Source organism: Pecten maximus, chromosome 8 (assembly GCF_902652985.1).
Source record: "Pecten maximus chromosome 8, xPecMax1.1, whole genome shotgun sequence".
NCBI lineage: Eukaryota > Metazoa > Mollusca > Bivalvia > Pectinida > Pectinidae > Pecten > Pecten maximus.
The window spans coordinates 10,388,377-10,402,438 of record NC_047022.1 but is presented as its reverse complement, the minus strand read 5'-3'; the positions used below and the strand labels follow the sequence as shown (position 1 = coordinate 10,402,438).

Genomic DNA, 14,062 nt, shown 5'->3' with positions numbered 1-14,062 from the left:
CCTACATGTGAAATTTTAGAAAGATCCCTTCAGTGCTTTCTCAGAAATAGCGATAACAAACTTCAATTGTCAAATTCCAAGATGGCTGCCTGTCGGCCATGTTGTTTTCTGATTGGTCTCAAAATGTCCCCGAGGGGAACCTACATATGAAGTTTGGGAAAGATCCCTTCATTACTTTCTGAGAAATAGCGATAACAAACTTCAATTATCAATATCCAAGATGGCTGCCTGTCGGCCATGTTGTTTTCCGATTGGTCTCAAAATGCAATATGCATAACTAGGCACCAAGGGGAACCTACATGTGAAATTTTAGAAAGATCCCTTCAGTGCTTTCTCAGAAATAGCGATAACAAACTTCAATTGTCAAAATCCAAGATGGCTGCCTGGCGGCCATGTTGTTTTCTGATTGGTCTCAAAATGTCCCCGAGGGGAACCTACATATAAAATTTGGGAAAGATCCCTTCATTACTTTCTGAGAAATAGCGTTAACAAACTTCAATTATCAATATCCAAGATGGCTGCCTGTCGGCCATGTTGTTTTCCGATTGGTCTCAAAATGCAATATGCATAACTAGGCACCAAGGGGAACCTACATGTGAAATTTTAGAAAGATCCCTTCAGTGCTTTCTCAGAAATAGCGATAACAAACTTCAATTGTCAAAATCCAAGATGGCTGCCTGTCGGCCATGTTGTTTTCTGATTGGTCTCAAAATGTCCCCGAGGGGAACCTACATATGAAGTTTGGGAAAGATCCCTTCATTACTTTCTGAGAAATAGCGATAACAAACTTCAATTATCAATATCCAAGATGGCTGCCTGTCGGCCATGTTGTTTTCCGATTGGTCTCAAAATGCAATATGCATAACTAGGCACTAAGGGGAACCTACATGTGAAATTTTAGAAAGATCCCTTCAGTGCTTTATCAGAAATAGCGATAACAAACTTCAATTGTCAAAATCCAAGATGGCTGCCTGGCGGCCATGTTGTTTTCCGATTGGTCTCAAAATGCAATATGCATAACTAGGCACCAAGGGGAACCTCCATGTGAAATTTGAGAAAGATCCCTTCATTACTTTCTGAGAAATAGCGATAACAAACTTCAATTGTCAAAATCCAAGATGGCTGCCTTGCGGCCATGTTGTTTTCCGATTGGTCTCAAAATGCAATATGCATAACTAGGCACCAAGGGGAACCTACATGTGAAATTTGAGAAAGATCCCTTCATTACTTTCTGACAAATAGCGATAACAAACTTCAATTGTCAAAATCCAAGATGGCTGCCTTGCGGCCATGTTGTTTTCCGATTGGTCTCAAAATGCAATATGCATAACTAGGCACCAAGGGGAACCTACATGTGAAATTTGAGAAAGATCCCTTCATTACTTTCTGAGAAATAGCGATAACAAACTTCAATTGTCAAAATCCAAGATGGCTGCCTGTCGGCCATGTTGTTTTCCGATTGGTCTCAAAATGCAATATGCATAACTAGGCACCAAGGGAAACCTACATGTGAAATTTGAGAAAGATCCATTCAGTACTTTCTGAGAAATAGCGATAACAAACTTCAATTGTCAAAATCCAAGATGGCTGCCTGTCGGCCATGTTGTTTTCTGATTGGTCTCAAAATGTCCCCGAGGGGAACCTACATATAAAATTTGGGAAAGATCCCTTCATTACTTTCTGAGAAATAGCGTTAACAAACTTCAATTATCAATATCCAAGATGGCTGCCTGTCGGCCATGTTGTTTTCCGATTGGTCTCAAAATGCAATATGCATAACTAGGCACCAAGGGGAACCTACATGTGAAATTTTAGAAAGATCCCTTCAGTGCTTTCTCAGAAATAGCGATAACAAACTTCAATTGTCAAAATCCAAGATGGCTGCCTGTCGGCCATGTTGTTTTCTGATTGGTCTCAAAATGTCCCCGAGGGGAACCTACATATGAAATTTGGGAAAGATCCCTTCATTACTTTCTGAGAAATAGCGATAACAAACTTCAATTATCAATATCCAAGATGGCTGCCTGTCGGCCATGTTGTTTTCCGATTGGTCTCAAAATGCAATATGCATAACTAGGCACCAAGGGGAACCTACATGTGAAATTTTAGAAAGATCCCTTCAGTGCTTTCTCAGAAATAGCGATAACAAACTTCAATTGTCAAAATCCAAGATGGCTGCCTGGCGGCCATGTTGTTTTCCGATTGGTCTCAAAATGCAATATGCATAACTAGGCACCAAGGGGAACCTACATGTGAAATTTTAGAAAGATCCCTTCAGTGCTTTCTCAGAAATAGCGATAACAAACTTCAATTGTCAAAATCCAAGATGGCTGCCTGGCGGCCATGTTGTTTTCCGATTGGTCTCAAAATGCAATATGCATAACTAGGCACCAAGGGGAACCTACATGTGAAATTTGAGAAAGATCCCTTCATTACTTTCTGAGAAATAGCGATAACAAACTTCAATTGTCAAAATCCAAGATGGCTGCCTTGCGGCCATGTTGTTTTCCGATTGGTCTCAAAATGCAATATGCATAACTAGGCACCAAGGGGAACCTACATGTGAAATTTGAGAAAGATCCCTTCATTACTTTCTGACAAATAGCGATAACAAACTTCAATTGTCAAAATCCAAGATGGCTGCCTGTCGGCCATGTTGTTTTCCGATTGGTCTCAAAATGCAATATGCATAACTAGGCACCAAGGGAAACCTACATGTGAAATTTGAGAAAGATCCATTCAGTACTTTCTGAGAAATAGCGATAACAAACTTCAATTGTCAAAATCCAAGATGGCTGCCTGTCGGCCATGTTGTTTTCTGATTGGTTTCAAAATGTCCCCGAGGGGAACCTACATATAAAATTTGGGAAAGATCCCTTCATTACTTTCTGAGAAATAGCGTTAACAAACTTCAATTATCAATATCCAAGATGGCTGCCTGTCGGCCATGTTGTTTTCCGATTGGTCTCAAAATGCAATATGCATAACTAGGCACCAAGGGGAACCTACATGTGAAATTTTAGAAAGATCCCTTCAGTGCTTTCTCAGAAATAGCGATAACAAACTTCAATTGTCAAAATCCAAGATGGCTGCCTGTCGGCCATGTTGTTTTCTGATTGGTCTCAAAATGTCCCCGAGGGGAACCTACATATGAAGTTTGGGAAAGATCCCTTCATTACTTTCTGAGAAATAGCGATAACAAACTTCAATTATCAATATCCAAGATGGCTGCCTGTCGGCCATGTTGTTTTCCGATTGGTCTCAAAATGCAATATGCATAACTAGGCACCAAGGGGAACCTACATGTGAAATTTTAGAAAGATCCCTTCAGTGCTTTCTCAGAAATAGCGATAACAAACTTCAATTGTCAAAATCCAAGATGGCTGCCTGGCGGCCATGTTGTTTTCCGATTGGTCTCAAAATGCAACATGCATAACTAGGCACCAAGGGGAACCTACATGTGAAATTTGAGAAAGATCCCTTTAGTACTTTCTGAGAAATAGCGATAACAAACTTCAATTGTCAAAATCCAAGATGGCTGCCTTGCGGCCATGTTGTTTTCCGATTGGTCTCAAAATGCAATATGCATAACTAGGCACCAAGGGGAACCTACATGTGAAATTTGAGAAAGATCCCTTCATTACTTTCTGAGAAATAGCGATAACAAACTTCAATTGTCAAAATCCAAGATGGCTGCCTGTCGGCCATGTTGTTTTCCGATTGGTCTCAAAATGCAATATGCATAACTAGGCACCAAGGGAAACCTACATGTGAAATTTGAGAAAGATCCATTCAGTACTTTCTGAGAAATAGCGATAACAAACTTCAATTGTCAAAATCCAAGATGGCTGCCTGTCGGCCATGTTGCTTACCGATTGGTCTCAAAATGCAATATGCATAACTAGGCACCAATGGGAACCTACATATGAAATTTGAGAAAGATCCCTTCATAACTTTCTCAGAAATAGCGATAACGAACTTCAATTGTCAAAATCCAAGATGGCTGCCTGTCGGCCATGTTGTTTTCCGATTGGTCTCAAAATGCAATATGCATAACTAGGCACCAAGGGGAACCTACATATGAAATTTGAGAAAGATCCCTTCAGTACTTTCTGAGAAATAGCGATAACAAACTTCAATTGTCAAAATCCAAGATGGCTGCCTGGTGGCCATGTTGTTTTCCGATTGGTCTCAAAATGCAATATGCATAACTAGGCACCAAGGGGAACCTACATGTGAAATTTGAGAAAGATCCCTTCAGTACTTTCTGAGAAATAGCGATAACAAACTTCAATTGTCAAAATCCAAGATGGCTGCCTGTCGGCCATGTTGTTTTCCGATTGGTCTCAAAATGCAATATGCATAACTAGGCACCAAGAGGAACCTACATATGAAATTTGAGAAAGATCCCTTCAGTACTTTCTGAGGATTAGCGATAACAAGAATTGTTTACGGACGGACGGAGGGACGGACGGAGGGACGGACGGACGGACGGACGACGGACCACGGACGCAGGGCGATTTGAATAGCCCACCATCTGATCCGCCCAGTGCTCGTACGTATCATCCGGTTAAAAGACACAAAGACATCTTCGTTGATACCTCCACTGCTACTATCTGACTGTCCAGTCAAGGCCTAAAGACAGCAGTGACAGACTTGTTCATCCACTTGACCGAAGTCAGTTATGAATCGGATATGTTCGTTACTTACTTGAAGACGTCTGGTGTCAGTGAACCAGAGAACAGTGTCGTGTACGAAGAATTAGCCAGACATTTGTCTCCTTTGAACAAAAAGAAGAAGTCGCCGTAGCCAAAAAGCTCGGCATCGTTCTGCTGGTCACTGCTGTCGCCACCTATATGGAAGAGGAAAGAAAAACAATAAACAGACCCACAACACAATTACGATACCAAAGACGTATATATTGGTTACGACTCAAAGGTGAAAAGAAACTCAAATCAAATTTGTTCCGAAAAGTTCGAGCAGAAGGTGAAATATGTCGCTATGTTGTAAATTGCAACTTCCGTCTGCATCACATACGTCATTATAAACTGATCTATCATGTTTGGTATATTTTCGTTATTAAACCGATTGACTCAGTTTTATACAAATATCCTATTGTTAACTAAAGGAATCTTTCTATCCATTTACTTTTTTTGAAATTACAAAAATGCACCCGCGGCGTTTCACAAGTGTTTGCCTGTGTTTAAGGTAAATTAAACAGGCTGATTTCCAGTAATCCAAACACTGATGTTCGCCTTGACGACAATCTCACGGCTATATTTCCGATTGGGTCGAGACTGTCCTATCATATATGACTTCCATATTGGCAACGTTTCTCGGAATATAAGACTGAGAACTCAAGTCGAATTCCGTGGTACCTGACACGCAGCAAGGTATGTCCGGCTCTGAAAAAATCATGTTGTTAACGCATTGTTGAAGAAAAATAACATAATTAAAAAAGAATATATAAAAAAAAGTAAAATGCACAAGTGATATCTTACTTCAGTTTTTCTTAAAGTACTTCTTAAATGTTTTGAAAAAGAAATTTGAAGCTTATATTTTAGGCCACTATCTGATGATCTGGGCTATTCACATCGTCGTCACTCGTACATTCTATGCAGGCCGTAGACAATTATTATTGTTCATATGACAAGCGACCATGTTTGATTGTGACCGTGGCATATTGCTTTCGTTATTTCTTGTGAAATACAGTAAGAATCCCAATGATTCTTCTCAAACTTCACAAGGACGTTCCCCTCAACCGCTAGGTGTGGCACTTTGAGTTTGATATCTTGATTCGCAGAACGTTCTCCTTTTATATTTCATGTTGATGTTCTTCCTGGCGCCCCATGAATATCTTTTTTTATTAGTATTTTTTTGATTCGATGTTTTGTTTTCATATATTTTCAATGTCAAGATTTCAGAACAGTGCCTATTTGATTTTATGAAAAACAACATGCTTTTGAAGAATTTCAAACGAAACCCAGAAATATATAATGAAAAATATAATTCCTTAGTGTAGTATTATCCTTTTGGTCTTGACCAGCACATTGTTTGGCTACAATCGCTAGGAACAAACACTTCAACAAAAGTCCTGAAAATACATAAACATTTTGTAATGCTGATTGTTAAAAGAACAAAGAAAAGAAATGATTATCAGTTGATATAGGTGCTTTCTTCCTTTAAGGTTTTCTTTTTATTTCTATACAAATCTATAGATTTAACGGGCAATGTACGGTTGAATATTAACATTTAATTTTTACTAACATTTCTTTAACATGTAAGTAGGGAAACATTATAAAAAATTAACATATATGTATATAAATAATTTCATATGATGAATTTCAATATGTTACTTGTCAACTTACCAAACAAGATGTCACGATGTAACGCTTATTCTTTTGACGTCTTCCCAAGAAACTTTTCTTCAATGACAAGTCGGATAATTTTTGACAAGGAATTGGTGGACGTTATATATGTCTGTACATTCTAAAGACATTTCTAACTTGTCTACTACTAACCAATCGGTATGGTTGCATGATAAATAGCATATACATATTTAATATATCAATTAATTTTAACTCTGTTTTCTTATTAACTTTTTGTGTATTACTTAAACATGTTTTAAGACCATTACTTATTTCTAAATGAAATCTTAAAAAAATACTTAAGTTTGTTTCAATAGTCAATTTATTTATCAAGGTAAGTGCTTAGATTCATTTGTTACATACAAACATCTTAAAAGCAAATGTATATGACATCAAAAAACGTAAACATTTAAAGTCCATTAAGACAGACAGTTAAGAATTCAAGGAAAGCATACTTTGAATTTCATTAAACAGTCAGCATGATACGAAAAAAAACCAACTAAAAACAAACAAAACAAAAACAACAAAAAAAGCATCCTCAGTATCAAAATACTTCCTTGCGATAATGGTTTAATTTGACACTTTTAAAAATAATCAAAATATCCAACTAACATTGAAGAGACCAAATTATATGTTCTGCCTCCAATGCAACACTATTTCTGTTCATTCCACACTGCTATCTTTCTCTGCCTATTTTTACTTTAGGTGTATTCTTGACACCCGTCAATTGGAATCAAACAGATTGTCATTCGATTGGTATGTTTAATATGGCTCTACAAAACATATGGCAGGAATTCTACAAAGAGTCGGAAAATATGCGTCCTGGCAAACGTAGACCTTATGACTGTAAATCAGTCAAATAGGGCGACTAAGGAGGGAGTGGTAATAATGAGGATTTATATTATAACTTGTACATAGCTGTTTGTCATATTACTTACAATATCGAAGATAAGCCGCGTAACATTTAACATTTACCCCTTCCGTCATCTAGAACTAGACTACATCCATATGCCGAAAAATACCTCTATTTGTGACTTTTAACAAGATAAACAAGACCTGCAACTTGTGTTATACTCTATAGACCCAACCATGCATGCCGAAAACATCATGTTAATTACACCAAAAATGACCTGTCATTGCGACATCTTATTTACCCTATAGATTATATCAGGTGATGAAGGGTGATTACTTTTTATGTATAATGTATGGATAACAGGTAGATATGTCATTACATAAGCAAGAAAATGAAATATCGCTGTCACTTTAATTTCCATGGAAAAGTGACAAGATATACTTGTTTAATACACACATAATAAAAGCAAAGCGATATCACATAAGGAACGTAACCAACTAGATTTAATCCAAATAAAAACAACTTAAAAGAAGCGTAGACATATCATGGTTCTGAGAATTGTTTTAATACGTTTTACCTACGTTTTCTCTTCGTTTCTCTTCTATGATCGGTCATTTGACTATCGTGATCTTCAACTTCGAAGGTAAAGATAAAATTAAGATGACCACATTCAACGTAAAATACAAATTGACTATTGAATACATCCTACACGATATTTCAATTATAAAGGAAACAAAAATTGTTTATCGGATTAATTTCTAAAAATCACATCCAATTTAATTGAACATCATAGTTCCATATAACTCTGGTTTTTCAACTTCGGGTTAGGCTCTCAGCGTCACTAGGGAGTCTTAGGAAGACGAAATAGCTGTATGATGCAGTTGACTTCATTTTTATTGCCTCTATTGTATCTAAGTCTGTATTGAAATGTTCAATATCTTGTGTATCTTTTGTTAAATCCGTCGATTCATCAAAGTATGACATACAAGTACAGGGATACAATGCAACTTGAACGTTAACATAAAAATGTAATCAACCTAAATTGAATGAAATTGCTGTGGTGACGTATATCTAAGTGCTAATAAATATCATTTGATGTCTACTAAGAGCCATGTACTGATAAGGTGGAAATTTTAATTATTTTTATTTAATGTTTTTATATCGTTTACTGTTTGAACTAATTTCAATCCTGGTACCGCATCGATACCGCTTTATGGTAGTGGTACAAAGACAATATCACTTTTTTATGTATGCATATTTAATGAGAGCAATGTTTCTCTCATATACTTTGATTGTCATGTTTGATTTATTGCCAAACCAAGGTTATGATCTATGCCTTTAAACTCACCTCCCCTCAAACTCGCTTTAATAATAAAACAGCAGTGTGACAGAAAACCTTAATCATCGAATTCGGAAATCTATGAATGTGTCCCCTCTGTTGAGATTCCCCTCTCTTGCCCCCAAAAGTGTGAAAGATTCCACTATTCTTTTCCTCGCTGGACCGTAAACAATCCATGCCACGTCTTAAGTGGACAAATCTTATTAATGTATATGCAACAACGACTGGCAAATTTTAAGTCTACGTACATCTGTGGAAAACACATAGTTGTCCCCTATATGTCTGCTTAACAGCAAGTGCCAAATGTTAAAAATATATATATATATTATATATAAATATATATATTTGTCCCATATAAATATCATTGTGCATCATCCAATTATCAGTGAAGCAATATATAATTAGCGTCGGCATTTCCTTTTGCTTAAAAGTCGTGTGTTTCAAATCCTTTAATGCTTCGTTGCAGTGGTGACATGTACTTTAATGGCATACATGTATACCGAATCAACATCCGAAAAATATACCGAATAAGATTAGCACCGTTGCATGATTGCGGCTTAGATAAACTAATAGACGCAATATAGACTTTGATACCCTGTATTTGAAAAAAATAGATAAATAAATGAATGTTTCGATATACTCCTTTAAAAAAATTTATGCAGAAAGACAACTAAATGCAATCACCCTAACATTCTGATTTTTAGTTTGCCAATAAACCATTATCGCAATGAAGTATTTTTAATCAAAGTATGCTTTCCTTGAATTCTTAACTGTCTGTCTTAATGGACTTTTAATATTTACGTTATATGATGGCATTTGCTTTTAAGATCTTTGTATGTAACAAATGTATCTAAGCACTTTACCTTTATAAATAAATTGACTTTTGAAACAAACTAAATTGTTTTTTTTAGATTTCATTTAGAAATAAGTAATGGTCTTAAAACATGTTTAAGTAATATACAAACAGTTAATGAGAAAACAGAGTTAAAATTAATTGATATATTGAATATGTATATGATATTTATCATGCCACCATACCGATTGGTTAGTAGTAGACCAATTAAAAATGTCTTTAGAATGTACAGACATATATAAAGGCCACCAATTTCTTGTCAAATTATCCGACTTGTCATTGCAGACAAGTTTCTTAGAAGGACGTCAATAGAAGAAGCGAAACATCGTTACATCATGTTTGGTAAGTTCACAAGAAACATATTGACATTCATAATGTGAAGTTATTTATATATATATATGCTAAAATTCATAATGTTTCCCATCTTTCACGTTGATAAAGAAATGTAAATAAATATGATATGTTAGTATTCAACCGTACGTAGCCCGTTAAATCTGTAGCTTTGTATCGGAATAGAAGCCAAGAAAATCTTAATAGAATAAAAACACCAATTTCAACTTATAATGATTTTTTTTTTTGTTCTTTTAACAATCAGCATTACAAAATGTTTGTGTATTTTCAGGACTTTTGTTGAAGTGTTTGTTCCTAGCGATTGTAGCCAAACAATGTGCTGGTCAAGAACAAAAGGATAATACTACACTAAGTAATTATTTTTTTCATTATATCTCTCTGGGTTCGTTTGAAATTCCGCAAAAGCATGTTGTTTCCATAATTACAAATAGCCACTGTTCTGAAATCTAGGCATTCCATACATATAAAATCAAAAACATCAAATCAAATCAGAATTTCTAATAAATATCAAAAACATATTCATGGGGATACTGGCGCGCGCCATTGCATGATCTTTACTCTCTAATTAGGTTATTTGACATCAAGAAGAACATCAACATGAAATATAAAAGGAGAACGTTCTGTGAATCAAAATACCAAAATCAAATTTACAATTAGGGGTTGAAGGGAACGATTTTTTGAAGTTTGAGAAAAAATCCATGGGATCCTTACTGCATTTCACAAGAAAAGGCGATAACAATATGCCACTGTCACAATCAAAGATGGTCGCCTGCCTTATCAACAATAACAATTGTCTATGGCCTGCGTAGAATGGACGGGAGGTGGCGATGTGAATAACCCAGCTCATAAGATGGAGTGCTAAAATATAAATTGTTTTATAATACTTCATATTTACGAGTTTAACGATTACTGTAACATATAAACATTTGAAATAAGATATCACATGTGGATTTTACATTATATATATATATTCATTTTTAAAGTACATTTCAACTGTGTTATCATTATTAAGCAATGCCTTATCAACATGCTTTTTCAGAGCCGGACATACCTTGCTGCGTGGCAGGTACCATGAAATTCGACTTGAGTTCTCAGTCTTACATTCCGAGAAACGTCGCCAATATGGAAGTCATATATGATAGGACATCTCGACCCAATCGGAAATGTAGCCGTGAGATTGTCGTCAAGGCGAACTTTGAAAAAACTAAATGCGGCTGTCGAGTACCTCCAGATTGTGGAAGAAAGATGCTGAGAATCGATATGGACATCAGTTATAATCGAGGATCGTACCTGTTCGCAATGGGAGACAGTGTCTCCAACGATGGCTGGGGTGAGTTTTCGAGTCAACTTATTATTATCACATTACATATTGATATATTTTTATATGATTGTCATCAGTGTTTGGATTACTGGAAAATCAACCTGCCTAGTTTACCTTAGACACTTGTAAAACGCCACGGTTACATTATTGTAGTTGATCTGTTAATTAAACATTTGAAATTGATATTAGACTGATAAAGAAATGATTAGATATAGGATATTTGTTTAAAATTGAGTAGATCGGTTTTAAGACAAAAATATACCAAACATGATAGACCAGTTTATGATTACTTATGTGATGCACACGGAAGATGATATTACCTTCTATTCGAACTTTTAGAAACAAATTCTATTTGAATATCTGTTCGTTTCACCCAGGAGTCGTAAACCAATATTTAAAGACGTCATTGGTATCGCAATTGTGTTGTGACTCTGTTTATTGTTTCGTTTTATTTCCTCTTCCATTTAGGTGGCGACGGCAGTGACCAGCAAAACGATGCCGAGCTTTTTGGCTACGGCGACTTCTTCTTTTTGTTCAAAGGAGACAAATGCCTGGCTAATTCTTCGTACACGACACTGTTCTCTGGTTCACTGACACCAGACGTCTTCAACCACGTCACAGTGTTTGTAAGTAACGAGCATATCCGATTCATAACTGACTTCGGTCAAGTGGATGAACAAGTCTGTCACCGCTGTCTTTACGCATTGGCTGGACAGTCAGACAGTAGCAGTGGAGGCATCAACGAAGATGTCTTCGTGTCTTTTAACCGGATGATACGTACGAGCTCTGGGCGGATCGGATTTGGAGTTTGCACTGCTAGTATCCAGTGGGTTTGCCCATATACATTCAACAACTGAATAGACACCTATTTCCTGTTTGCAAGTTTTCTAACTTTCACTTTTACGTAACACAAAAATAAACGTCAGGTAAAAATTGTAGTTCTCTCTCCTCTCTGTTAATTCTGTGAATATTCTGCTAAGAGATTTGCACCAATTCAGAATAAAGACGCTAACTTTGTGTTGGTATTGTTTTGTTTTTTGAAAAATTCATTCAGTTACGCCGTCAGGACACATCTATATCTGAAAATTTGAGTAAGTCAATTTTGATTCATTCCAATTTTCCAATTTATCGCTCAAGACTCACTTTTGGCATACATTGTATTTGCTAATAAATCTATTTTTTGAAGATGATTCTAATTTATGTCTTCCATTGAATTATCAGAAAGAAGTATTTTGAAAGAATTATTCAAAATACAAAAAAAGATTCTCTTGATAAAAATGATTGCGTGTTTTATCAGTTTGGAAAGTAATTTCCTCATACATAAATGAGCTGCTCTTTAAAATAGTTCGTTTCAATTTGATAACAAAGGTATTGAGTATATCAATACATGTTTTCGATCAAATATCTTTCAACTAATCAAAATACACATGGATAGTGAAAATAAAAAAAAATACTCTTAACAAATAAAGATTTTCAGTTACCGGACACGTGGTATAACCCAAAGTGAAAACAATATCAGTTAACGGATACGTGATTAAACACAAAGTCAAAAATCCAGTTAACGAACATGTGTTGAAAGTGAAAAAAATACTTTCAATAATTGGATTTGTGTTCAAACTAAAAACAAATAATTTTCCAAAAGATGAAATATTTATTTAATGCATATTTATTCATATATAAAAATAATAAAAATAACTCTATGTTGTTGCTATTTCAAATTCATCATCGCGATATATCGTAGAGTAAATATGATCATTCACCTAACATCTTTTCGTGATTGGCCATCTGTACACTTTCCATACACTTTCTAATATTAAATAACAAATACTTATGTGTCAACATTTGAGTTACCTTCCTTAACATATAAATGATTCTTACATACTTCCAAGAGAAATATACTTGATGTTATTGGAGAGCTTCTCATATTTCTACATAATACCCAGATGTCTGTGCAAAAGAACGCAAATGATTTCTTTCACATTCCAAATCATCAAAAGAAAGTAGGTTCCAGTTGATTGCCAATTGACTCTAAATAAAATGCAGATAAATATTACAGAATTAATACATTCCATTCAAAGAGGAAAATATTGATTGTGTATATTCATTCTTATACAAATCAAGTTATATAACAGTAAACAGCTGTGCATTATAAAGAAATTAGATATAAATTATATGTCAAAGCGACTTTGCGTTCTGGTTAATAAATTGAAAAACAAAGAGTTGCATTATTGGTAATTATATGATGCAAAGAAGATGTTAATATTAAGCTAGTCCCAATCTATTCAACATGAGTTACTTCTAAAAACATTTTTGAAATTGTTACAATTTACAAATAAACGAGGATTTAAAAACATGTTGTTGAACTTGAAGTTTGCAAAAGGGAAACGTTAGTTCTATGTTCTTAAGACACTAATAAGAGAGCATGATTTAATGCCAGTGATGAGATCGTCCTTTCATTTTCTTCAACTGCATCATTTCGGTAGTTGTTGAACTTCGTTTTGAAATCGAAAGATTGCATGTAACGGTGCTCAATAACTTGTTCAAGACAGGGCCGGGGCATTATACATTTACGTATACCATGAACTAGCAGTATCAGTTGAATTTTTTCGTAAAATTTGGATGTGGTAATAACTGATAGTTGTTAGATATTTTGCTTTTAAATTGAACTTGCCATCTATTTAGGGTTATGCCTATTTTCAATTAAAAAATGGACCACTACCACTAGGGTGTTCTAGCGCTAGCCCTAAATACTATAAAAGTCTGGCGTTGACACAAAATATCTACTACTACCCCTCAAGTATTCTCTTTTCTTTCTCATTTCAATTCAGTTTCTTTATTCTGTAAGCCCTTCAGCCAGCTTAATTATCATTAGAGTAGCGTTAGATGCTTACACACTCAATTAATCAAGTAATTCATCAATAACTTAAATATTATATATGCGAAGTAAAGTGGAATTACATAGATAATCAGCATTACG

The 14,062-nt window shown here is 35.3% G+C and overlaps 1 protein-coding gene across 1 annotated transcript; it reads left to right on the top strand.

The window, feature by feature from the left end:
• The first annotated feature begins 7,135 nt into the window (after window positions 1-7,135).
• On the top strand, window positions 7,136-11,989 carry LOC117332108. Its single transcript, XM_033890992.1, has 5 exons — window positions 7,136-7,214; window positions 9,699-9,755; window positions 10,036-10,116; window positions 10,804-11,094; window positions 11,554-11,989. The coding sequence occupies exons 1-5, from the start codon at window positions 7,136-7,138 to the stop codon at window positions 11,940-11,942; spliced, it is 897 nt and encodes a 298-aa protein (XP_033746883.1). The 3' UTR covers window positions 11,943-11,989.
• Window positions 11,990-14,062: the final 2,073 nt, after the last annotated feature.